Source organism: Pterocles gutturalis, unplaced genomic scaffold (assembly GCF_000699245.1).
Source record: "Pterocles gutturalis isolate BGI_N339 unplaced genomic scaffold, ASM69924v1 scaffold20105, whole genome shotgun sequence".
NCBI classification, from domain to species: Eukaryota; Metazoa; Chordata; class Aves; order Pterocliformes; family Pteroclidae; genus Pterocles; species Pterocles gutturalis.
The window spans coordinates 82,199-105,972 of NW_010146434.1; the positions used below are offsets into that span (position 1 = coordinate 82,199).

Sequence of the window (23,774 nt, forward strand, 5' to 3'; positions counted from 1 at the left end):
CTTGTGTAAGGGTTTTCTAAAGTTTGCTTACTCTTCAAAAAACCAAACAAGCTTTCAGAACGGTCAGATTTAACCATGACTTAGAGGTCATTTTTTAATCTTGTTTCTCTCTGGAAGGTCATTTGAAGGAACACCTTCCACTGAAAATGTGCCTCTCCCTAGCGAGGAATGCAGAAGCTGCCTTCATTCTCGGTGACTCCCTGGGAGCAGGACCAGCTCCCACGTCATGCATGAGCAAAGCATAAGATATGCAAGGATCTCTCCTGCATATCGATGGCTCTCACTGCCATCAAAATAACCCCTGTAAAGGATCTTGCATGGCTCTGGTACAATGGTTATGTTGCAGAGGCTCTGACCAAAACATGGTCACACTAGGCAGGAGAATTTTTTGCCTATTTGCTGCTGCTCTGCTCCAGGGCTATCAGGGGAATGTACTGTAGTTGGCAGCTGTGGCTGCTTCTCAGGCTTGCCAAAAGGAACAGCAAAGCCCTCGGGCATACTGTGTCTCCCCACGCTATTCTGCATGCTGTCTATGTACAGCATGACGAGGCAGTAGGTTCCCTATTTTTGCCTCTGCCCTGGTGTGGGAGCATTCATGGTAATCGCAAGTGGGAGATCCTCACCTCTGCTGGAGGAGTATGCCTGCTGCCTCCTTCCATGTGTGCTGGGCAGGCACGGTGCTCCCCTTAAAACCGAGCCCTTGGTGGCTATATGCTTCTCAGCTCGTCTTTGGGTATATATATTTTTGTCTTCACTTAAAGCCCATTCTGCAAATACACACATGGGTAATTTCTCTCACACAAGAAATTCAGATGAACCCTGCAAAGTCAGGACCTAGATAACACACAGCATTAATAAAATCATGCTATATAAGTAAGCAGGGAAAGGACTTTAATTGAAGCAAGGTGATTTGTTTTTACAATATGAGAATTCTTATGTGAATTCCTCTGGTTTAGAGAGGAGAAAGTTGCAGGAAAGGAAAGATGTTGGTATTTAAGGGATTAAAGATCAAAGCCTGCAGTGCGTATGTAGTGTTTAACCAGTCTTTACTCAAATAGCACTCCCCTTTATTGCAGTCACAGTTCTGCGGAGGGTGGATTTCCAGGCTTGTCCCTTGATGTTTCTGCCCATGTGTAAATGAAGGGTAAAAAAAGGATAGCAGGGAGGTAGATGTGCACGTCATGCCAAGTCCTTAACTGTCACTTTCGTAGCTCCGCTGAGTTTGTCACACATCCTTAGCCTTCTTTTAAAGTCATTTTCTTTTCATGGTTTTGTGTGCCACTGAAAGTCACTTTTAATTAAATGTCATATAAATAATACAGTCTTAATTACATAATTATTGCAAATACTTGTGTGCACACTCCCAGAATTGGACAGACTGCCAAAAGAGCACTTGGAGTGACTTTTCTCACTGGGAACTGAGAGTGCTTTGCAGCAACTGGCCAGGAATGATGGTGTTCAAACTTCAGGGTCAATGTGCATATAAAGGAAGAGGAGTCAGATCTCTCCTCCCTTGCACATTTTGCAACGCTCAGTTGCAAAAAAAACTTTCTTAGTGCTAAGATTGATGTTTCTTAAATTGCTTCCTTGTTTAGTTCCTCACAAACTTGGTTTAATCAACACAGCACATTTTTCAACAAAATAAATTGCCTTTCTGCTCAGACCTCCTACGTGGCTTACCTCTTCCTGAGGAAGACTTACAGACCTTGCAAACCATCTTGCCCCCATCTAACTTCACGAACGGTAGCTTCCCCCACGCTCTCAGCTGCGTCGGCGCCTGCCCTGTGCGAGGTGCCCTTTGAAAGCACTCGATGAACCGAGTTTCTAGTGGAAACTCTGACGTGCAGGCTGGGTTATCAGGAACTACGTGCTTTGTGTCAGCATCAGTTCAAGCTTTAGAGACCGAGGCTGGTACCAGAGAGCGGTACTGATAAAACAGCCGCTCAGCATTTACTTTGGAGAGAAAAGTTTGTTGACCTGGAAGAGCATTAAGTACAATTAGCTCATTATTTTATACAGTCTTTCTTTTCCATTCATTTTCCCTCATTAAAATTAGGGTGTTTGCTCTGAGGCTTCATGGTGTCAGTTTTGTTCAAAGACCATTTTACTCCCCTCTCTCTCCACCTCCATGCAGTTACTGAATACCAGACCACGATAATGACCAGTCTTTTACAGAGTCATGTTTAAGCTAGTTAAAAATGCCATTTCAGTAGATTGCCCTATTTGAGCTATTAAGAACAACCTGTATCTTTTTTATTGCTTTTGACTGGCAAAGCACAAGGTTTAGGCCATGTTTCATGTGGGCTATAAAGTTATATTAATAGCTTGGTCAGAAGTTCTGTATGTGCAACTAATGTGTAAATAGGAAAAAATCCCTGAGGCGGGGAGGTCATGATGTCTTATTTCTTTTTGCTTCCTTATCACTCTTTGGAGAGTTACTGAATCTTGTATGCAAATTCTCATTCTTTATACAGAAGTGAGGAGTTTTTGTTGTTGTTGTTTTTTTATACAGTCTCTCAAAAGCTAAATTTTGCTATCTTGCCTTCTGGAAAACTAGGAGACCATTTCTTTGATTATCTATGCACACAGTAAGAAAAGCTAGCAGAGTGGCAATAGTCGTTCCTACTTTGGTAACTCTTAAATTTCATTCCCAGAGTAGTGTCCTTATTCTTGAGGGACTAGGAGCATCAGAGAACAGATTAAATGAATTGAATCATATCCTGAGCTCTGCTTATCCCCATCGACCAAAGCAGCCAGCACAGAATCTTTGGAGCTGCTGCAGTTTCTTCCAAGCAGAGAGGGAAGAATACAAGTGTCTGTGGCAGGCAAGGAAATTGGGCAACATGCTGAGCTCCCTTGTTGTTACTCTCAGTGACCGCATTTGCCCCTATACAGCTTACATGGTCTGGGTAGTCTGAGGATGAATGGAAGCTAAAAATGAAAATGCACAGAGGAACTTGAAGATATTTACTTGTGTGAGAGGGTCACTACAAAGCCATTGCATCATGCTGGACTTAAAAGCTATTTTGAATAGGACTTGAAGCAAAAACATAATGGGCCAGAATTTCTCACAGCAGGGAACCAGATCGCTGAGCACTGCAAACTGCCCACAGGAAAATATGAAATGAATATCACCCATAATGATTATTTAGCAGGATAACTGCTGCCAGTTTTGGCTCAAAGGTTGTCTTTAGACACAGAGAAGCTCTGACTAGTTTATCATAAGAACTACCTGACTTCTCCCACAATACGCTCTACAAGGGAAGGATGTTTTATAACAGAAAGACACTGACTGCAGAAGCTTTTCTTGTTGTTTTTCTATTTGTATACCATACCATTTTCTGGGGAAAATGATAGGCTATTTACAGACAAACCAAATCACCAACTGCAGACTGTCCAAATTAAAATAAACAGCAACTACATAGCACTTACCCCTTTAAAATGACTATTTAAAGTTCCTTGATTTCAGAGAACTGAAGATATAGGAAAAGATGGAAGAAGGATTTAAAATACTGAAAAATAGCTTTTATATTGTCTATTATGCTAATTTGGTATACTGAAGGGGAAGGGATAAAAGTTAATGCATTGATTTGTGGAAATTATTTGATCAGTCCTTGTGTGGGAAAATAAAAGTGTTTCTCTCCTGTCCATGCCTCCATTAGATTTTACTGAGCAAATTCGTATTTGCTTAACATATCCATTGGTAGCTCTTGCATGAATCCAGCCAGAAAAATCACTTAAGTTTATAGGATGCTGAATCCTGGTATCAAAAGTCAATAGCATTTTTCCTCCTAGTTGCTCTGCATTTACTTTAAAAGCTTCCCTTCACCTGGAAATAAGGCCTGTCCGTATCTTCACAAAGTAGGTGTTCCCTGATGCTAACGCAGTGACTGACACTACTGAAAGTAATGGTCCTGTTCCTCCTGCAGCCCATAGCTCCTAAATCTGCTTTTTGTTATCAGTTTAATGGGGTTGAATACATTTTTAAAAGGTGGTAGCTATTGATTACTTAATGGAAAAAGTTAGTATAGAGAATTGCTGAAACAGCCCTATTTAGTGCTCTCCAGTGCAACAAGACCATTATCTAGAATAGTGGAAATCATCCTGTGACCCTTATTAATATTTAAGAGGGATGAAGCAACATTGAAGTACACTACAAAATAGCCCAAGGCTTCTGCACATGCAGGATATAAGGTTGTTTCAAGGGTCAAAAAAGAATAACTGATTTCCCTGTGCTCAAGCTGTTTATAGGCAAGACCAACAATAAACAATGTTTTTCCTCTTGTTCCTTTTAAAGTATCTGCAGCACATCTGCACTTTAATATACAGTTATTCCTACTAGACATCTTGAAGTGATTGAATGCAACAGAAAGGTCAGTGTATGTTTAGAGATCACTGTGTGAGACCATTTTATACTTTCCCAATATTGCCGTGAATCCCAGCCTCCCTCTTTCTCTCCCTCCTGCTCCATGCTGCAGGGCACATTTGGCTGGGTTGACAAGCCAGTGAAAGGTGTTAATCCTGTCTAATAGAACCATAATCCTTGGGGCTGTGTTTTTATATCATACTATTGAGCTAACCCCTTGTCACAGGATATTGTTCATCTACTTAATAGCAAAGTTCTTTATGGGAATTTTAGATAAAATTAAACTGTACAATCCAAATTGTCCTTTTAAATTTCACAGGGTGAAAAAAAACCCAAATAAACCACAATGTTTAGCCAACAGAGACTTTTCCGAGAGATTACAATCAATTAAGAGGAGAGCTGTGTGATTTTTTTTCTTTTCTTTTTTTTTTTTCCCCCTCAGTGAATAGTAAATGCCATTTTACTTGTCCAAAAATATTCATAAATCTGGGTCAGCTTCTTCAAGTAACCTTTGGCTGGAAATGTTTTTCAGGTTAGATGTGCCCAGAAATGTTAATGAAAAAAAATTATATTTCTTTTTCTCTTAAGCTGCAGTAGTTAGAACATGGACCCAAAATGCTGGTATTATTTCCTCTCCTATTTGGCTGTGCTCAGGCCTCTCCCATTTATGGCCATTAATTCTTTTTTGGAGGGGGAAGGAGCTGATTAATAAATAAGCATGGAAAAACAGGGAAATGAAAGAGCAAAGAGCTTTTACTTTCAGTTGTGTTCGAGGGGATGCTGATTTTCTTCTTCTCAAATGGAGACTTTAAGACAAAGTATTTTCACATGGTTTCCCGTAGCTTTCTTTGTAATATTTTTTTTTTTCCCTCTGCAAACTATTTTTAGTTTAAAAGTGACTGCATGTAAGAGATAAAGGAGCTAATACGGACAGTAGCCCTGTGATTTATGAGCAGGGACAGAATAAGATGGGGTCCTTCCTGGATGGAAACACCCAGGGGAGGTATGTGTGTGCTTCATGTAGTTGGCATCCTTTTGATGAACTCCTTCCCTAAGACCGTGGTTGCAAAGCCTGAATGCCACCTCGCCACTTTGTGTGGCATCAAGAGCCTGACACTGTCACTGAGGAGTCCCGCAGAGGACTGTCTGCTGCCAGGAAAGGAGAGCACAAGGAGACAGAGCAGCAAAGAGCAGCCTGGTAGCTGTGGGCAGAACAGGTGCGGGGCTGTAAGCACCCTCAGAAACTTGTCAGTAGCTGAAATTGTTACGCAGGTCTCGGCTCAAACAGGTCTTTAGTTTTCTAGCTTTCCAGAGGATGGCACTCCCTCTCGTGGGCAGGGAACTGGAGGATGGGCGCAGCAGGGGCAGCATTCCCTGCAGCGCTCGGTGTTTGGGCAGTTCTGCTCCTCTTCCTGCCATGCGGAGAGATTTCTCCTCAGCTTCCCTGGAAGCAGGTTGATGACGGCGTGAAGCATGTCTGCAATGCAGAGGCAAGCAATAGGACCAGCTATTAAACCAGTCCTTTTCTCCTCCTCTGTTGTTGCCCAAAGGATGGTCTGCCTCCGTTGCCTCTGAGGCTGCCTCGAGAAAACTCTGGCCTGGCAGAGAAGACTGGAAAACTGCACTGGCTGGGAACTCGCGGGCCCTTTTGAGGCTTGTGGCATCCACAAATGGAGAGCAAAAGGAGGCAGCTGGAGATGCCAGGGGAAGGGGGCATGATGGGTGCTTTAGAAATGTAGGGGGAGATGAAAAGGTGGCTCATGTGGCTTGAGGACGAGCAATGGAGCAAGGAACTGGTTTGGCTGAAATTGTGTGTGCAAGGTAAATGGATGAATACAGGAAAACCTGTAACCAGGTAGTCTTAAATCACTTATTAAATCATACAGGATGTACTTATTTTGTGGTTTGCTACATAGTTCAGTGTTTTTTACCTCCAGAGGGGATTCTGAATACTCAGAAATATACTGAGATGATATTGCATAGTATATAGCAATAAACCCTGCTTCAAGAAACCGGATACTGCATTAAAAGACTTTCCTTTAGTATGGAAGAGTGAAGAATTAAAAAAAAAAAAGTTGTTTTGGATTTAGCTTTGAGTAGTGGTGAAGATATAAAAAACAGCTCTTAAACACACTGTAGAGTTGATAAATGTCCAAATTCTGGATGTTACTAGAGTCACACTTAACGGGACTTCTGACTTGTCGACAATGCAAATTTTGTGCAGTTTGCTACCATGGGAAGCGCAGTGTCAGGCAATTTTGCCTGGGCATGTCTGGCAGGTATTTCTGTGTGATGTCTGTTGCAAAAATCTGCTTTGCCTCTTCTTGACTTACCATGTCAATTATCCACACACAGAAAGGGTGAAAACTAGAAGGAAGCAACAGCAATCTATTCACGGTCTCTTAATGCACAGCTCAGGTGAGGCAGCCCTTGTTATATGCTGTGGCACAGGGAAAAATTGTACCCATGTACATTTAAAAATCATGTTTTCAAATTGGGAGATCGGGGAAAAAAAACACGAGGCCCGCCTGATTATTTTGTTACTTACTCCCTCTGCAAGGCGTGCACTTCAGAAAAAAATGTGTTCATAATCTTCGGCAGCCCTTACTGATTCCTGTTGGTAAAGAACCATAAACGGTCTCCCCAGCTGCGAAAGTAAACTGTATAAATTGCCACAGTTGACACCACCATAACCAACTCTATAGCTCATATAATATTTATGGGAACACCTTTTTTCCTAAGCTCATGGACAGCAATCTTACCTAGAGGTAGTTCATAGATATCTGTGCATAATTAATGTGAAACTGATGTAGAAGAACTCAATCATATCCATTATGTAGTTAGTATTTGAGGCAATATTGGTTCTCTTAATTTTTCTGCTTCTGGCTCTGTGGTCACATTTTTTCTCCCTTATAGTCACCTCCTAGTTTGTTTCTAGCTGGATGGAGCAGCTCACGGTCCACTGATCTGGGAGGAATTTTTAACAAAAACAGGTGACTTGACAGTTGTATTTAAGTCTTAATAACAGAACAAACCACCATTACTGAGTCAAGGTTTGTCTTCTCTTTTTTTTTTTACAGCGCACAAGCAGCTTTGGAAGCTTTGACCGTTTCAGGCATCATTCAATATCAAAGACAGATGATTCAGCTGAGGTCTGTATAACACAGAGTTTTACTTTCTTCAGTTCACTTTCCCAAGACAGTTATGCAAAAACATTGGGAAACTATTGTGCAAATTTTACACTGGTGAGAATTTTGCTTGTGTACCTGGATCTGTCTGGGTGACTGAGCCCTTGCCAAAATGAACAAGAAAATCACACCTAAACTTTGGAACTGTGATGGGAAGATTAGAATCATTTTTTCAAAAAGATAAAAGTGCATTTGAGGTTGGTGCATGCCCAAAGTAACCAGCACATGTATGCAACCCACAGATGTGTTGTTTTCATTTTCAAGAACCTGCAAAAATCCCCTTAATTCTTATTAAGGACAATTAACAATGGGAAACAACATTTCCTATCATATAATAGATTTTCTTTCTGTCATTCACACATAAAATGGTGTGCTGCAAACCTGTTTAGGTACATGATTCCCCAGGAAAATGGCTGTGACTGACTTTTATATTCCTAGCTGCATTGGTGTCCTTAATATCTTTTTGTAATTCCTATTCCACTACACTGAATTTCATTTTCATGGTGAGTTGTTTCTTACTTTTTTATTTTTAATCAGTTATCTGAGTTGGAGACTATAAGTGACATTGGAGATGCAGTACAAACTAAAGCAGCAAATAACGGAGGAAGTTTGGGTAAGAAGATGAGAGCCATTTCCCTTACCATGAAGAAAAAGATGGGTAAAAAGTACATCAAGGCACTCTCTGAGGAGATGGTAAATACAGCTTAAGAATCTCATGTACAAGGGTTTGATGATAATACATGTGAAGTAAAAATGTTATGTGTATTTTTCCTGTTCATGTTTCAATTTTCATGTTATGACAATCCATAAAAACATGGTAACATACACTAAATTAAACCAGCTTTTAGTAGGTATCCTTTCTTTCATGTGCATGTTAATGTACACACACATGCACATATACAATTAAAGCATCACACAGTAAGGGTCCAAGATAGACATAGGAGTTTTACATTATTGAATTTTGCTTTGTCATCAAGGAGCATTTGTATGAGCATCACAAAAAAATCTCCTGACATGGACACAAGGGAGTGTCGGATGAACCCCATCAGCAGTCTGATACTCAACCTGTACAAAATGCTTCATTAAAAGAATTTATCTTTCAATACAATATTTATTTCCAAAGTCCATTTTGTAAAGGTCAGCCAGCATCCTAGAGCATGACAATTCATATGCCTTATCTGCTTTTACTTTATCTAATCTTAGTGAACCTATCATTTTTAAATGTAAAAAACATAATGTTTCACACACTGCAAACACTGTTTTCTGAATATGTTGTGTGAGTTCCAAATTTTAAAAAACATAAGGAAAAAGGACTTGTCATACTTAATCACCCTCAAAAATCTAGCTAGTCGGCTTCCTATCTCACACATGTGTCAATATCTAATAAGTAAGGGAAAACTTCACAAGTAGAAAACAGCATTTCACAGGATACCTTTGGACAGTTCTTGGAGGTCAAAGACAAGGATTCCTATTTTATTAATTTAGTTTGCTTTTTTTTTTTTTTTTTTTTTTTGCTAAAATTTGAGAGGTTGCAATCCATAATTTTTATATTGTCAGAAAGAAAAATCAGAATTTCAACATTTACCTTCTGCACATTTAGAGCAATGATTCACATGACAGAAATTCAATTAATTATCCAGTTGCACACACATGTAGCATGATCTTCACACCTGCAGGAGATTATGACAATCAGTACTGGCCCGCTGATTAAGCTATGGATTATGCTGCTGGATGGTGTAACAAGCATTGTCCCTGTTGAAAACCAACAGAGTCTTTCATTTCAAGGCTATGCCTTATATGTGTATCTGTATGGGTCTCTACTTCATACATGCACTGTCATCTTTGCTTGACTTCATCAGCCAACTGATGAATAATTTGTATTTCCCCAAATATAATGTCATAAGTACTGCAGGATGTTTCAGTTGCATCAGGGCATCATGCACATTGACAATGTGATGAAATCTGCTGAAGAAATTCTGTCCTTTGAAAGCTCATCATTATTTCATTTAGCTGTTACATCATCCCTAATTTACCCATGACTGAAATATGGATCTTATTGTTTTGAATAGACTGTGATTCCTGAGATGTGATTTAATGCTATGAACTCAAGGGGCCAATTTCATACACCATTAAATTTTGTGAGGGAAACATGCATCTGTTAATTCTGAAATGCACTGGATTTTGAGGCCAAGGTGTAGGTCGGGCAATGTGGTGAGCATGGTGCTAGAACATGCTGATGCTGTACATGTGTGCAACCTGTCTCCTGAATGCTCTGGCTGGGGTGGCAGCCTCCTGCCAAGCGCCCATGATTTTCAGAAGTTTAACGCAAAACACAGCTGTGTCAGCTAGTACTTCACCACATGCTTTCAGAATTAAATCTTATGTTTCCTCCTCTGAGACAATCATAAAAAACACCTTATCTGGCTACCTGCAAATTTCCCCTCACAAGCCTTTGTCACTGCTGTGGTATCTTTCAGTCTCCTGAGATGGAAAATCGGTTTAGCTGCTCAAGTGGGAATGGAATGAAATGAGTGGGGCAGAGAGGAGACAGGGAATTTCTCCAGGATCATAAGGTGCTGGGGATGGTGCTGGGCATCCTTAGTACCAGGCATCAACTTCTAAAATGCCTTCTCTCATAGAGTGGTTCTTAATACAGTGTAATGATGAGTTAATCTCCAGTGATGATTTAAAAGTAAACAAACAAATGTTTGTCTAAAATACATCTCTTGGTGGTTAACATCTGACTTTTGTGTTAAAGAATGAAGAAGGAAAAGATGACAGTGATCCTGGTGGTGGAATACACACAGAGAAGGTCTCCCTAAAAGCCAGTGACTCTATGGAAAGTCTCTACAGTCTTAACAGTGGCCAGAGCTCATCTAGTAAGTACAAGACATCCATACTTCTTATTCAGTCACTGGATCAATATTGTTATTGTTTAAGTCCGAGGTATCAGAGCTGGTGATCAAAAATGTGATACTAAAGAGCTGTTCAGTCTGGCAGACAAAAGTGTAATTTGATTAAACGGGTGGCAGCCAGGGCAGATACACCTCTCTCCAAAAAAAAAAAAAAAAAAAAAAAAAAGATGAGTGTTTTTAGGAGTGAAAATATTAAATGAAGTAAAAAAATAACATTGATTATAGGGGATGTTGCTGGTATATATGCCATAAATGTTTTGGGGGGTTATCACTGCTACGATGCTGACACCCAGAGGGTTTCAATTACTGAGTGCTGCCATACAAGCATCCTCTCTGGGGCTAGTGGTCATGAGTTCATCCTTTGCCCTGCAGATGTGAGGCAGACAAAGTGAGAGGTCTCTCTGGGATAATGGGTGATGGGGGCCTGACCTGACAGCTTCAGGTCACAATGCAGAGAGACATAGTCTGCTTCTCTGCAAACCCACTGAAAATTTCCCCAACAGGGTAGTCTCAGTTGGAGAGCTGGTGAATCTCTGATGAGAGGTGGTGTTTGCCTCCACCTCTCTGTACGTTGCTGTGCTGTGGACATTTGCTGTGAAGCGAGCTGCAGCTGTCCATGATGACGTTGCTGTGCTGTCACTGCTGGCACCACGTGAGCCCTAAGTGGAGACTCCAGACCATTTGCACTTAGTAGTTAATCTGGCCCTGAGACGAAGCTGTGCACTTAAGCAATCACCTCAGACAAAACCATCTTTATGACCATTTTCTGTGATGTGATTTGTGAAAATAGTATATGGGAATTTACTTCCAACACACTGCTGCTCTTATCTAAAAACATATTTGGATGGGATATTGCAGAGCTTGCTCAAATTTGCTTGAATTACTCTGCCGATACTTTACTGCTATACTTGGATAAAATGACAGACTGAAATGTTCATAAGATTAAAATTTCCCTCTGCAATGCAGGTTCCTTTGATGTTTCAGCTAGCTCTGTAATGAAATAAAATAACTTCTACAGTACTTGTTTTCATTTCTCTGAATAAACAGAAGTTCAGCAGAATTATTTCCCTAAATTGCACTTTTAGAGTACACTTTATTAATCTGTAGAGGTAATATTTCAAAAAGTCTGTAAGTAAAATGTGTAGTCTATTAGTACCATGACCAGAAAAAGATTACTGTAGGGAAGATGTTAATGAAAGATCCCCTACCTATTTTCTTCAGTCTCTTGTAGTATGCTTTTTATTGAATGTGTTTTTCCTGGAATGTGTCAAAACCACAAAAAAAAACTCTTTCTTTAATTCTGTGCTTTTGAACACTTTTGTCTGCTGTGCAGAATTGCATATCTGGGCACTTGGTGCAGGAGATTTCTCAACTTGAATCTCTTTAAGGTGGAGTGACCAGCTGCTCAGATGGAACGAGCAACAGGGACAGCCTTCGGTTTGATGACGAAGTCCCTTACAGTGGGCCCTTCTGCGGTCGAGCAAAAGTTCACACTGACTTCACACCAAGTCCTTATGATACTGACTCTCTGAAAATCAAGGTAAGACAACCACCAGGATTTTTTTTTTTTCCAGTAGGAATGCCAGGGGCCATTTCTTACATGTGAAGAATATGTTAACTAATGCATTTTAGCTGTTAAGCATGTGTAACACTTTAAAACCAGTCTGATTTTGCAATGTTTCTATAAGGACTTAATTCAGACAATGCTGCAAAGCTGCTAAAGGCTTTTTAAGGCATCGATTCCAGGAAGGTACCTCATTGTTGTGTCTACCTGGATACCACAGCTTTCCTCAGAGTAACATGTATGTTGCTTCCCAATTACTAGGTCTGGAGTAAGAAACACTTGAGTCCCATGGGATGTGAAGTTGCCTTCCCCACTTTTTCAGTCACAACTAGGATACATCAAAAGCTCAGTAGCAGCCATTGTCTTTAATGAAAACAGTTTGCCTTTCCATTAGGTTTTTCTTTAAGCATACCTTTGAACCATTAATTTTCTCTGGCCCTGACAACTCGGCAGGAGTGTCTAGGCTACGTGAGTGAGAAAAAGGGGCTCCAGACACGGAGCCAGTTGAACGTTACTAAAAAGACCATCCCTTTTCTTCTCCTTCCATGCACAGATACATTCAATACCATCATCCTTCAGACTGTTCAAGGACTGTTTTCTTTTCCTTCTTTGTAAACACCTTCATATCCAGATTATATTCACACTTCAGCCTCTTTTCTTCTTCACAGCCTCTTCTTCTTATCAAAATCCTCATCTGTATCTCACTGCACTCTCCTCCTTCTCCTCTCTTGCCTATATATTACAGCCATTGCTCTGGCAGTACTTGCAGCCTTCACCACCTGCCCTCCACTTCCACCCACACCTAGGACATTTCCTCCTATTTAAATGGTCATGAAACAACAAATGTCTGCAGCCTCACATAGGTTCCTTTCTTAGTCACCTGGGTGGTGTATTTGAGAATTATGTATATGTAGGGTTGAAATCCCCTAAATTTATCTCACAAAATTTCAGTACCCTGAATCTGAATTCAAAGTGCATCCGCAGCTTGGCTTAGAGCCACTGCCTAATCCTGTTCTGCATCCACATCTGAAGTTGCTGAGCCTCTGTGAGTGTGTAGAATAATATATGTGCTTATAGAGCTTTAAACAAATGTTTGTTTAGTCTCCATTTCAAACGTGCTCATAGCTCTGAGGTCCATATTCTAGCAAAACCAGGTCACTGGAACACTGTGAATTTCGTACTTTGGTTTGTACCAAAACTAGGGTAACCACTTTATTTAATTTCAATTTCTTGACCAGACCAGAAAAAGTTTTGAAAGTCTTGGAGTTATTAACAGATATTTTAACAAACTGAGTCTACTTTTTAAGTTTGTTAAGAGTGCCAAATGAAGTGTGTTTTTGGAGATTTGTTGGACAACTCTTCAAAGACTTTCAACATTTTTAGAAGTACCTGACCAGAAGAGAGGACTCAATTCTGAGGTCACGGGAGCAAGTTGTGTGGCTTACAAGGGGAGCGTTTTCACTATGAGAATTACTCAGAGTGACTGTTTTGCTGAGCTGAGACCTTGGTTCCCACAGCGTGGCTGTGAACACCTTTACCAAAAAGCCCTCTTGAAGTTGCAGTGTTGTCACTCTTTTTTGCATTCACGTTTGTGAGTGCATGCACAAGTGTGGGGAGCTGAAGCCTTCAGATCTGTCTGCTAAAGGCACCTTCCACTATTTTCTCAGTCAATTGTGTTAATAATAGTGGGAAAATTTGACAGTCCTTTGGGAAGGACTGACAGGAAGATATTAAGGGAGTTAAATGTTCTTTATTGCCTTTGAGAAATGCAGCCAGTGGGTTTTTTTTACAGTAAAATGAGTAAGAGTCCACCTAAATCTAAGGGGCTAAATCTAGGTAATTTTTAAAAGTTACTTTGCACTGACTAGTTAAGATTCTATGCTGTCTGTGCTGGTTTTGGTCCATAGAGGAAAAGCTATATATATCAAACCAGATGTGTAATCAGTGGTGTGCTTTTTTTTACTGTTCTAGAAAGGAGACATTATAGATATCATCTGTAAAACCCCCATGGGCATATGGACAGGCATGCTGAACAACAAAGTAGGAAACTTCAAGTTCATTTACGTGGATATTATCTTGGAAGAGGAAGCTGCACCCAGAAAAATAAAGCCATGCAGAGGAAGCAAAAGAACCAAGCCTAAGACATTGCAAGAGCTCCTGGATTGTGTCCACCTGCAGGTCAGCCAATGCATTTCCCAGCTGTATTTGAAACATTTCATTTCTGTGCACCCGGGTTTGGATGTCATTTACGGGCAGACGTGGAAAGGCAGGTTTCAGCAGTGCTGATGTCAGCAAAGCAGCTTTGTGTCTGTCTTTTATCTGAGATGAGTGGCTTATAGAACTGCATTTTACCACATCATTTGGTTAGGCTAAGAGACTCCACGCAAAGAGGCATGGTGGTGACCTGTCAAGTCACCGTAACAGGACTGCAGTTGTGTGCCTAAGGGTAGGAGGTGTGTGACTGTGGACACCTTAGAGACAGGACCACAGGCTGACTCCAGTGCCAACATTTAGCATTTGTGTTTCTGATTTCTTGAGATCCTTAGGGAGTAATAGAATCATAGAATCATAGAATGGTTCTTTTGTACTACATTTGTGTTGTGCCTTTCTCCCTCTCTGCAACCCTAGTTCTCGACTGAGAGTCAAAGCCTAATTAGGTCATGATTTACAGGCAACATTTTTAGTAACAGTTATTGCTTTTGTGCTGATGCAAACACTCCTTTCCTTGGAATGCATGCAGGGTTTCACGCTGCATCAACATGCAGCTCAAGGGGGACCATGAGTGACACAGCACACCTGTGGGCTCCCTCAGCTTCTCACTCTCACTGATACTGAAGGGCTCCTTCTGTGCAAAGGCAGAGCACATCTCACCTCAGAGGCCCTCCTGGACCCAGCATGGGAGGCACTCTGTGGGGTGACCCACAAAAGTCCAGACACTTTGCAGATTCAATCATTTCTGGCAGAGCTCTGTCCTGGTCCAATTTGTTGCCAGACTCTGCTAGACAACTCAGACACAGACACTGGGATGGTCAAGAGGACCCCAAGGCATCTCCATCTCTGTCTTCTCTTGCTCTCCAGCTCTGGTTTTATGCCAAAGGCAGGTCGATCAGACTGGAGAATGGAGCCCATTCCAACCTGATAAAAAAGTAAAAGAGAAACTGTGCCTATTCCTCTACTAAACAGTTTTTGTTTACATGGGAGGACTTGCTTGTTTCTTTTTGTAGGAATATGCCTCAACTCTCTTGCTAAATGGCTACGAAACTCTAGAAGACTTAAAGGATCTACAGGAGAGCCACCTGATTGAATTAAATGTTTCAAACCCAGAAGACAGGGCAAGATTGTTATCAGCAATTGAAAATCTACAGGACTATGACAGTAAGTGTTTAAGCTTTGTTAAGAGTCATGTGCAAATGATAATTGAAGAAACACATTTAAAGAAATAGTGATTCTCACGCTGATCTGTTAAATCACTTTTCTCTTGAATATGAAACATGGAGTCAGATGGTTTTCTTATTTGTTCAGATAGCAAACTGTGTATCTCTTCTAGATATGTACATGATCACTATTCTAGTAACACATGAATGATTTAAAATTTCATATTCACAGGTTCTAAAATAGAGATTGGCAGCAAATTCTGCTTGAGAACAACTCTATTTATGGTTGGGAAACCAACCCCCAGAGAGGTTAAGTGACTTGCCAAAAGTCACAAGGTCTGTGCAACAGCAGAAAATAAAACCTCCCAAACTCTGTGCTAGTATCTTAACCAAAATAGAGCTTATTTCAAATAGCAGCAGTAAAGAATTTTCTTTATTTTTTTTTAAACAACATTCCACAGAAGAATTCAGTTTTTCCTTCCCTCACTTCATCTCACATTTAAATCCTTTTCCAAATCACTTTCGCTTGTAGGAAGTTTTAAAACAAAACAAAACAAAACCAAACAAAACCAACACAACAAAATCCTAATGGCTGGTTTGCATTCTTTTCTCAAAATTACTCTGACTCAAGCTTCCAGTGAGTTTCTAAAAGCTGATCATATGGTGTGTGTATGTGTACTGATCACCATTATGTTTTCTTCACTTGTTCTTTCCACTGGGAGTGGAAAAGCTAGGATACAGATCAGAAAATACTATTCTCATGATATTTTCATGATAGTTCCAGTCTGACTTCTACTTTTAAATAATTTATGTCAAGTTCCTAGAAACTTCAGCTAAGCATCTACTTAACACTCAGCCAAAACAGATGTTTTTCTCTTCATTAATATTGGTGCATACTCATCACCTATCTTGAGCAGTCATTTCATCAGATGTGCACTTGCAATTGAGAAGCATGTGAAAGAAACACAAGGAGATCCAGAAAAGCAATGACTTCCTCGGAGATTTTAATCTCAATTCTTGTCAGCTGTCCGCTTCTTTTCTCCTCAGTAGATAGGTCACTTTCCATTTCTCACTCAGCCCGCATGCACACACCCACATGCACAGGTATACCCTATGTGCATCAGTACATAAATCTCTCTGGGTTTCTAAGAATGCCTTTTGCTGCCTCCTCCATTCAGCTTTCCCTGCAGATGTTCTCTAACCTCCCTCTTCATGTCTTTGCTGATCTTCTTTTTTGGCTCATCATTTGGGCTTTTTCAGGACCCAGTTTGTACATGTAGCCTTTCCTGTTCTTGGTCATCTTCCAGGGAAAGTTTAGATTCTTGCAAACATGTTAGAGAGGCATTTAAAGGGTTTTCTTTGCCCACCAGGATCAGTACTTCTTTCTGGTCGATAGCTTTGTGAGATGATGGGCTAGAAAAGGACTCTTGAAGGGCTGTCGATGTAGAAGTAGTGATTGAAAAAGTGAATCTGGGGAAAAAAAGGGTTTCATTTTCCAAGAATTATATTGCAGGGATCTAGCTGGAAATCATCTGAAAATACATTAATTTTAAGAGTTTGCCCTTAAACTGGGTATACATATACAAACATTTGTGTGTACTTCTTGGTAACTAGCCTTGCTGCACTTTCTGCACCTTTTATTGCATTTTTCGATATAAATATTTAACACAAAAGAACAGTAATGAAAAATGCTAGATGGTAGTTTTGCAGAGTTTTGCAACAGTCTGAAAACCAAATCCAAAACATGATGGTTTTTAACTGACCACGTGAGTGTCAAACTATTCCCGAGTAGTGAGGATATGGTTTACTACTTGTATTCCTCGCGTAGCTGCATAGCAAGCAGCTTTAGACACCTAACCTTTTTAGAAGATGACACCAAGTTTTTCTTTTTCTGAAGGTGTCTTAACATTTAATATTCTGCATACATCTGTGCAAGCACCAAATCTAAGAAGGTCCTTACATGTTCTATACCCTGAAAATTAATATATTTACCTTAATTATTCAAATAGGGTTCTTCCTAATTGGCAGCATGGGATTAAGCAACTTCTTCAGGCAAAACAGTGTCCCTGGTGTTATCTGTATGGTAGTTTAATAGTTTAAATTCTTGTAATTGTTCTGGAAATAATAACATTTAATCTTTTAAAGTGGCCCATGCTTCAAAATCCATGATGACACTGTATTCTTAGATCAAGAGATGAAATTAATATTTGCTTCACAGCCACTTTAGATAGGTGTAGTCAATCTTTCTCATATTCAAGTTCAATAAAATAATATTCCCACAATTTATGAATACTCACGGGGACCAGAACCAAGACATCTTTATATACCATGCCAGCTATAAGCATTCACTTAAGTCTAATTGAGTTTCATAAGACTCATGTATATTTCAAGGTAAGCCATGCAAAAATAATTTTCTGGTTTGGGATAGTGTCTTGAACGAGGACCGAATCAAATCATTGCTTTACCTGGTTGCCAAAGGTCCGTAGCATCTGTCACATCACTGGTAAGGACAAAACAGAATTTAACAACTTGCTCTAAAAAGGAAGATACTAAAGACTAAAATTGATAGAAGCCATCTGTTAAGTTGTTATACAGAAAGACGAGGAGTCAAGATGATTTTGGGGATAAGCTCAGTATGAGTTTGACTTCGTCTGAATCATCTGACCTCTTTGTCCTTCTGTCAATCTGTTTGGAAAATTGGGTTGAAAGAGCTGGGTGTTACTGTGAAAGTGAATTCTGCATCTGAACTGAACTAGGTCAATATATTTTTTTTTCCTAAATGGGCATGACTCAGTCTAGCATAAATGATTTTTTAATTAAAATTGATTTTCTGCATTGCTTAGAAGTGAGAAGCATAATTACCCACAGCTAGAAGGTAATCTGTTTATTGGCCAAGTGTATGCTAGATATGTTCAGAACTCTTCCGGGTAGAAGTTCACTCTTTTCAAAAGCTTAGTGAAAAAATATACCAGGGCCATGGACCTTATTTACTGTTCTAAGCCCACCTTTCTCAGATTGCTTGGAAGAATTCCATGTCTTTGCATTACATTTGTGGTTCCATGAAGCATGTGTTTGATTCAAGGATGGAGTCTCAGGTACGGTCTAGAGTTGAAATGCAAGAGTTTCTGACTTGTCACTCCACTATCATTCAGAACAGCCAAGTGTGCTGGAACATAGACTCATTTTACTAGATTCTACTATAAATGTAGTAAAACAAGATTCAATATTTCTTTAATGTGATATCTGATATTGTGAAATGTCCAGATGTTTTTACAGGACTTTTCTTTTTCTTTCCTTGGCTTTTTCTTTCCTTGTTTTTTTTCTAGACATTTATTGTGTTAGACTAAGCGATTCCTTCATGCTGCATACCTGTGACTATATAATTCATGTTGCAGAATAAACAGTTATTGAGTTTTCTAACCAAAAGACCTGAAGCAATAGTTTCCACATTATATGCTCCTTAAACCCATCCAAAATGCAGGATTTCTGGCAATGACAATTTTTTCGTCTTACATTTGATTTAGACCTGAATGAATTTGAAAGGAAAAACTTTACCCATATCATACCAGGAATTAAAAAGTAAGTTTTATTTAGCAAATGGGTGGGTTTTAAGTAGATTTTGCTTCCTAGCACTGCACTGTCTTCTTTCTACCTTTCCTGGGAGTCCAGGCTCAAATTCCCAATTTTCAAATTCTTCACATAACAAGGTTATTCTAGACGGGCAAGATCTTGTAAGCAGCTCATGACCTTCTCCCCCTACCTAGATCTCCTTTTAGATTTACTATAAGTTGATCAGACCTATATATTTGGGACAAAATTATCGGTTTCCATGAATTCATGGCTGGGGAGGAAAAAAAAAAAAAAGCTCTTTTTCATAAAGTATTTCTTAATAGCTTTCTATTCTTCTCCCAGATGGCTTCTAGACAGAAGATGGATGCCTGTGCTTTTGCAGGATGCTATTTTTGAAGTGAGACAGTTGCTGGATGTTTAATGAATAAAGTAATAAAAGAAGTTTGGAACCTTTTTCTTGACTGCTTCCCAAGACACACGTTTTTGTGTGTGCAAAATAGCCTTGATTCTCTTTGCACGGAGATGATGGAAGTCAAGAGGTTTGTTCCTGAAGTCCATTGGGTTATATTAGTCTGAAGCTATTATGAGTTAAGAAAAATTAGACTTCATTGGATATCGGATCTGTGCATCAAGTTCATTTTATAAAAAAAAAAAAAAAAAAAAAAAAAAAAAAAAGGTGCATATGTGCAATTTGGGAGATAATATTTTATGCTTATTTCCCCAAATGCAGCTTATTTTTCATATTTAAGTGCCAGAGCATAATCTAAATCCCCCTGCCAGTACCAGATAAGGTTTGTTCCTTATTTATTGTACCGGGACAGCAAGATAGTAGATAGCTGAGGACATGACTTTTCAGTTCTTAGTTGCATTCCTTCCGTGACGACCTAGCATCAAGATTACCATTTTACACTGGGCAGCCCCTTTAAGCATGTGGGATTGCACAATATCATGTCAAGGTCAAAAAGTGCTCAAAGACAAACACCCCTTCTGTACTGTGGTATCACTCATTGACCTGGACATAACATTTCCAAATTTCCCCAGGAAGTTCATCCTTGCATGTGTGTTAGTATTTTTCATCCTTTTTTCAGTCACATCTGTTTGCTTCCAGATTTTAGAGAAAGAAGAAGCTTCTTATTTCTGTTTTCACCATAGATTCTCCTCTCACATCAGTTCACTGTCCCTCCCAGAAGAGCTATGCCACTGACTTCAGTGAGTGCAATTTTTTAAATTGCATGTCTGTAAATATGCACAAAAGGTTTACTTGAGTCCCCAAAGTGTTGCATGTGTATACAGACCCACTTGAGGTTTCTCCGCTTCTTTTCAAGAAGTATCCCCATTTCCTGCTTCAAAATGATCCTTTCCGAGCTTAATGTTTTTTGAGTTTTCAGTCCATTTTAGCACTTGGGTGGTCTAACTGGTACAGTCTCTACAGGTTGATACATGGCCTCCAAATGTACCTAGGAGGTCTAACATCAGCCTTGAAGATGCACTTTGTTCTATTTAGTTATTGTATTGCACTGCTCAGTATGTCACCGCTACACCTTCCAGGAAGGCATGCAAGTGATTCAGCCTAAAGCATCACGCTCCTAGCCCAGTTCTCCTTCTGGGCAAAAACTCATGAAGGCAAACTCTCAGAGGCCATACTCACAAAGTATGGCTTGCTGCTGGGTGACCTTCTTTTATTTCTAAGACAAAATCTATCCCTCCTGCTTAGAGGAGTTTTAAACCGGTTTAAACTGACATAACTGTGTGGGAGCCAGTGTGACCTCAGGACATTCTTGAGCTGAACTGCTTTAAACCTATGGTTAAACTGCCTTCCTAATCAGGACTTTAACTCATCAAGAATGGGGAAAGACCTGTTGAAGAAAAGAGACCTATCCCTGCATGTGTCATGCACATCTATGCCACCCAAGAACAAATATTCATTTCAAAGATCTAAGTAGCCAGGAAGATAAATATGCATCACACATCTATTACCAAGGCTAAAGGCAATTTTTTTCAAATGTCTGAATATAATCCTACCATCTAAAGCAGTATTAGAATATATATATCAAAATGATGCAGATCTTGGACTCTTCTGGACATATCATAGACAACAGTGACTGAAAGCTGTTTATCTTATATGAAACTGCTTTACTGTAGAAAAATGATAGGACTACATTTGTTGATAAGATAGTTATTTCTGATGATTCTGCAACATCTGACAGCAGTTTAATTTTATCAATTCCTGTTTCCTGTGCATTGTATCTTTCTTCTCATGTCCAAAGATTAAGACAGCAAACTTACCTTTACTAATGTGGAACTTGAGGAATTAAGTAGCCAAAAGCTAAAAAAAAAAGAAAAAAAAAAAAAAAGCATAGTCTCTTTTCTCATGAAGCAACATGTAAAGTTCTATGCTACACATATTTATAGTACTCAGTATCCCGGTCAAGTGGTTTTAGTAGTTACTGCATAATATTTAAAGGCTGCTTCAAAGACAGGAAAAAAAAACAGGGCTAAAGTTTGCTTTCAGTTTTTTCTTCTTGAAAGTGTGTGTGTGTGTGTGGGGGGGGGTTCTTCAACATTTTCTGCTCAGAATGAAAAATAGAAATTATAGTATTTTCACTGTCTCAAACACCTGGACATTTTTGGTTTAAAGTTTTTCATGTAAAAAAATCTTCTGGTGTTACAGAAGGACATAGAAGCTTTAAATTTCTGTATGTTTTCTCAATAGAAATTTCTTATTCTCCTAACTGGTCTAAATTCAGATTTTAAATGTCAGTTTCAGGCTTGTTTGGGTCTCTTTCACTGAAACACACAAGGGAAAGACATTGCTACAAAAGAATTCAGGATCTGTTTTTCACATAGGAACTACTAAGATTATCAGAACTAGTTACAGATCACTAATATACTGACTGAAACTGCATTTTCTTTCTAATCCACTAGTTACTTGGTCTTCTTTCCATTGTAAAACAAAGTGGATGGAGGTTCCTCTTTGACCTTGAAAACGCAAACAGGATTAACACTTTCTAGGTCACTGCTTGCCAGGGCAGCAGCTGATGCTACAGAAGCTGATAAAAGTACCAGCAAGCAGCATTAGGCTGATGAGGGGATTACAGCGGAGGGCAGGGGAGCCCTGCCTGCAGCCGCGGCCATGCAGGAGGACTTCGCTCAGCCACAGGCTGAGTTCTGTCACCTCACAGCAACCACAACCTGGGTTGTCTTGGGCACTGTGGGATGGGTGCGAGGAGCTAATGACACAGTTTAGACAAGGCTTTACTGGGGCATCTGCTGTTATTTGTGCTAAACTACTTCTGTTGCTACTAATAGCAACAGTAATACCTTCACCAGTGTAATGCCTTTTGTAATTCCTTCCTGACTTAAATCAGAAATCAATTGGACCCTACGTGATCAAATATTTTCCCTGCAAAGAAAGATAACATTTGACATGACAAACTATGTCCTGTAAGGGGAGAAGATGAAACAGTTACAGTTATCAATTAAATCTGATGAAAGATCTACTCTTTCACTCAAGTGCAGTTAACCATTAATTTATTTGGGAACAAGGTGGGACTTTTATTCCTTGGAAAGCATTCAAAGTAATCAGAATTATTTATTTTTAAATACATAAACTTATTCCTATAAACTATCCATGCAAAAATGACTAAGTTGAATGTTGGATTCTCTTCCTCAAAATCAGGTTAGTTTATTAACTTCATTATCCAAATGAAAGTTAGAAAATATTAAACAGAATTAATCAGTCCAAACAAATCTACAAGACTTCCATCAGGGCCTAGAAATATTTCTCAATATATCAAAATGCTTTGTGGCATAAGTTCATTGAAATCTCACACAATGAAGACAGGCCCTGACTCTCCTGCTGTTCCATTTCAGTACTTTCAGAATTAAACATTTCAATTTTTCATTTCTAATTTATTCTTTGTTATACAATACAACACAAGATTTAAAAAAAAAAAATAATCCAGATTATAAATCTTTCCCATGTTGCCAAAGATTATTGTTTCCAACAACTGAAACAAATGTCAGTATGAATTTTGCTTGTGGAAATTTTATCATTCTGGGATTCTACCCTGGAGCTAAACTAGATTAAGATTTTGACAAAGGATAAAATTCTTCATGAACTAGGACTTCCATTCTGCCTGTACTTGAATTAAAACAGCTTAAATTTGATGAAAGATTCAAAGCTAACTATTTAACCATTGAGTAACAAGTCAAGTGAAATAAGGGAACTTTCTTTGCAAAAGCAAAAAGGTACCATTATTGTGAAGGGCTGAAATCTGTTTCTTGTGAGATTTGTTGCTTATACTTTGGAAAGCAAGTCACAGTTTGAAGTAAAATTACAGTTACAGGAGGGCAATAAGGAAAAGGAAAAGTATGAAAGGGAAAGATTGTATATTTTATATATTGTTTTCTGAATAAATTTACTGTGAGTAAACATCATGTATTTCACAGCCAGGAAATATGAAGAACTTTAACCACAAGATATGTTAGTCATGATTTACAAGCCTATCCTCTCTGCAAGGCACCACCAGCTTGCGAAGCTTTTTTTCAGAGGTCTGTCAATACCCTCCCTGAGTTGCGGATTTATAAGTGTGAATAGATGAGTTCTACAAAAGCTCAACAAGGACAAGCTATTGGCAAGATAATTTGCTTCTACACAGTTTTGGAACAGTGTTCAAAAATCATACAGCAGGAGCTAGGCATGTTAGCTTTCTCTGAAGCCTTTATGTTTTGGAAAATAAGCTTTTGGATATCAAACTAAGTTTAGGAAGTTTCCATCAGCCACCCACTCCTGCT

At 39.3% G+C, this 23,774-nt stretch overlaps 1 protein-coding gene across 2 annotated transcripts in view; it reads left to right on the forward strand.

The window, feature by feature from the left end:
• SAMSN1 (SAM domain, SH3 domain and nuclear localization signals 1) overlaps positions 1–23,774 on the forward strand; it is a 58,245-nt gene that overhangs the window by 33,417 nt on the left and 1,054 nt on the right. For both annotated transcript variants that reach the window (XM_010085749.1, XM_010085750.1), the window contains 6 exons: positions 7,447–7,518; positions 8,092–8,247; positions 10,313–10,433; positions 11,858–12,009; positions 14,005–14,211; positions 15,258–15,408. In XM_010085749.1, the coding sequence (XP_010084051.1) occupies positions 7,447–7,518; positions 8,092–8,247; positions 10,313–10,433; positions 11,858–12,009; positions 14,005–14,211; positions 15,258–15,408 (859 nt within the window). The remainder of the gene's footprint in view (positions 1–7,446; positions 7,519–8,091; positions 8,248–10,312; positions 10,434–11,857; positions 12,010–14,004; positions 14,212–15,257; positions 15,409–23,774) is intronic.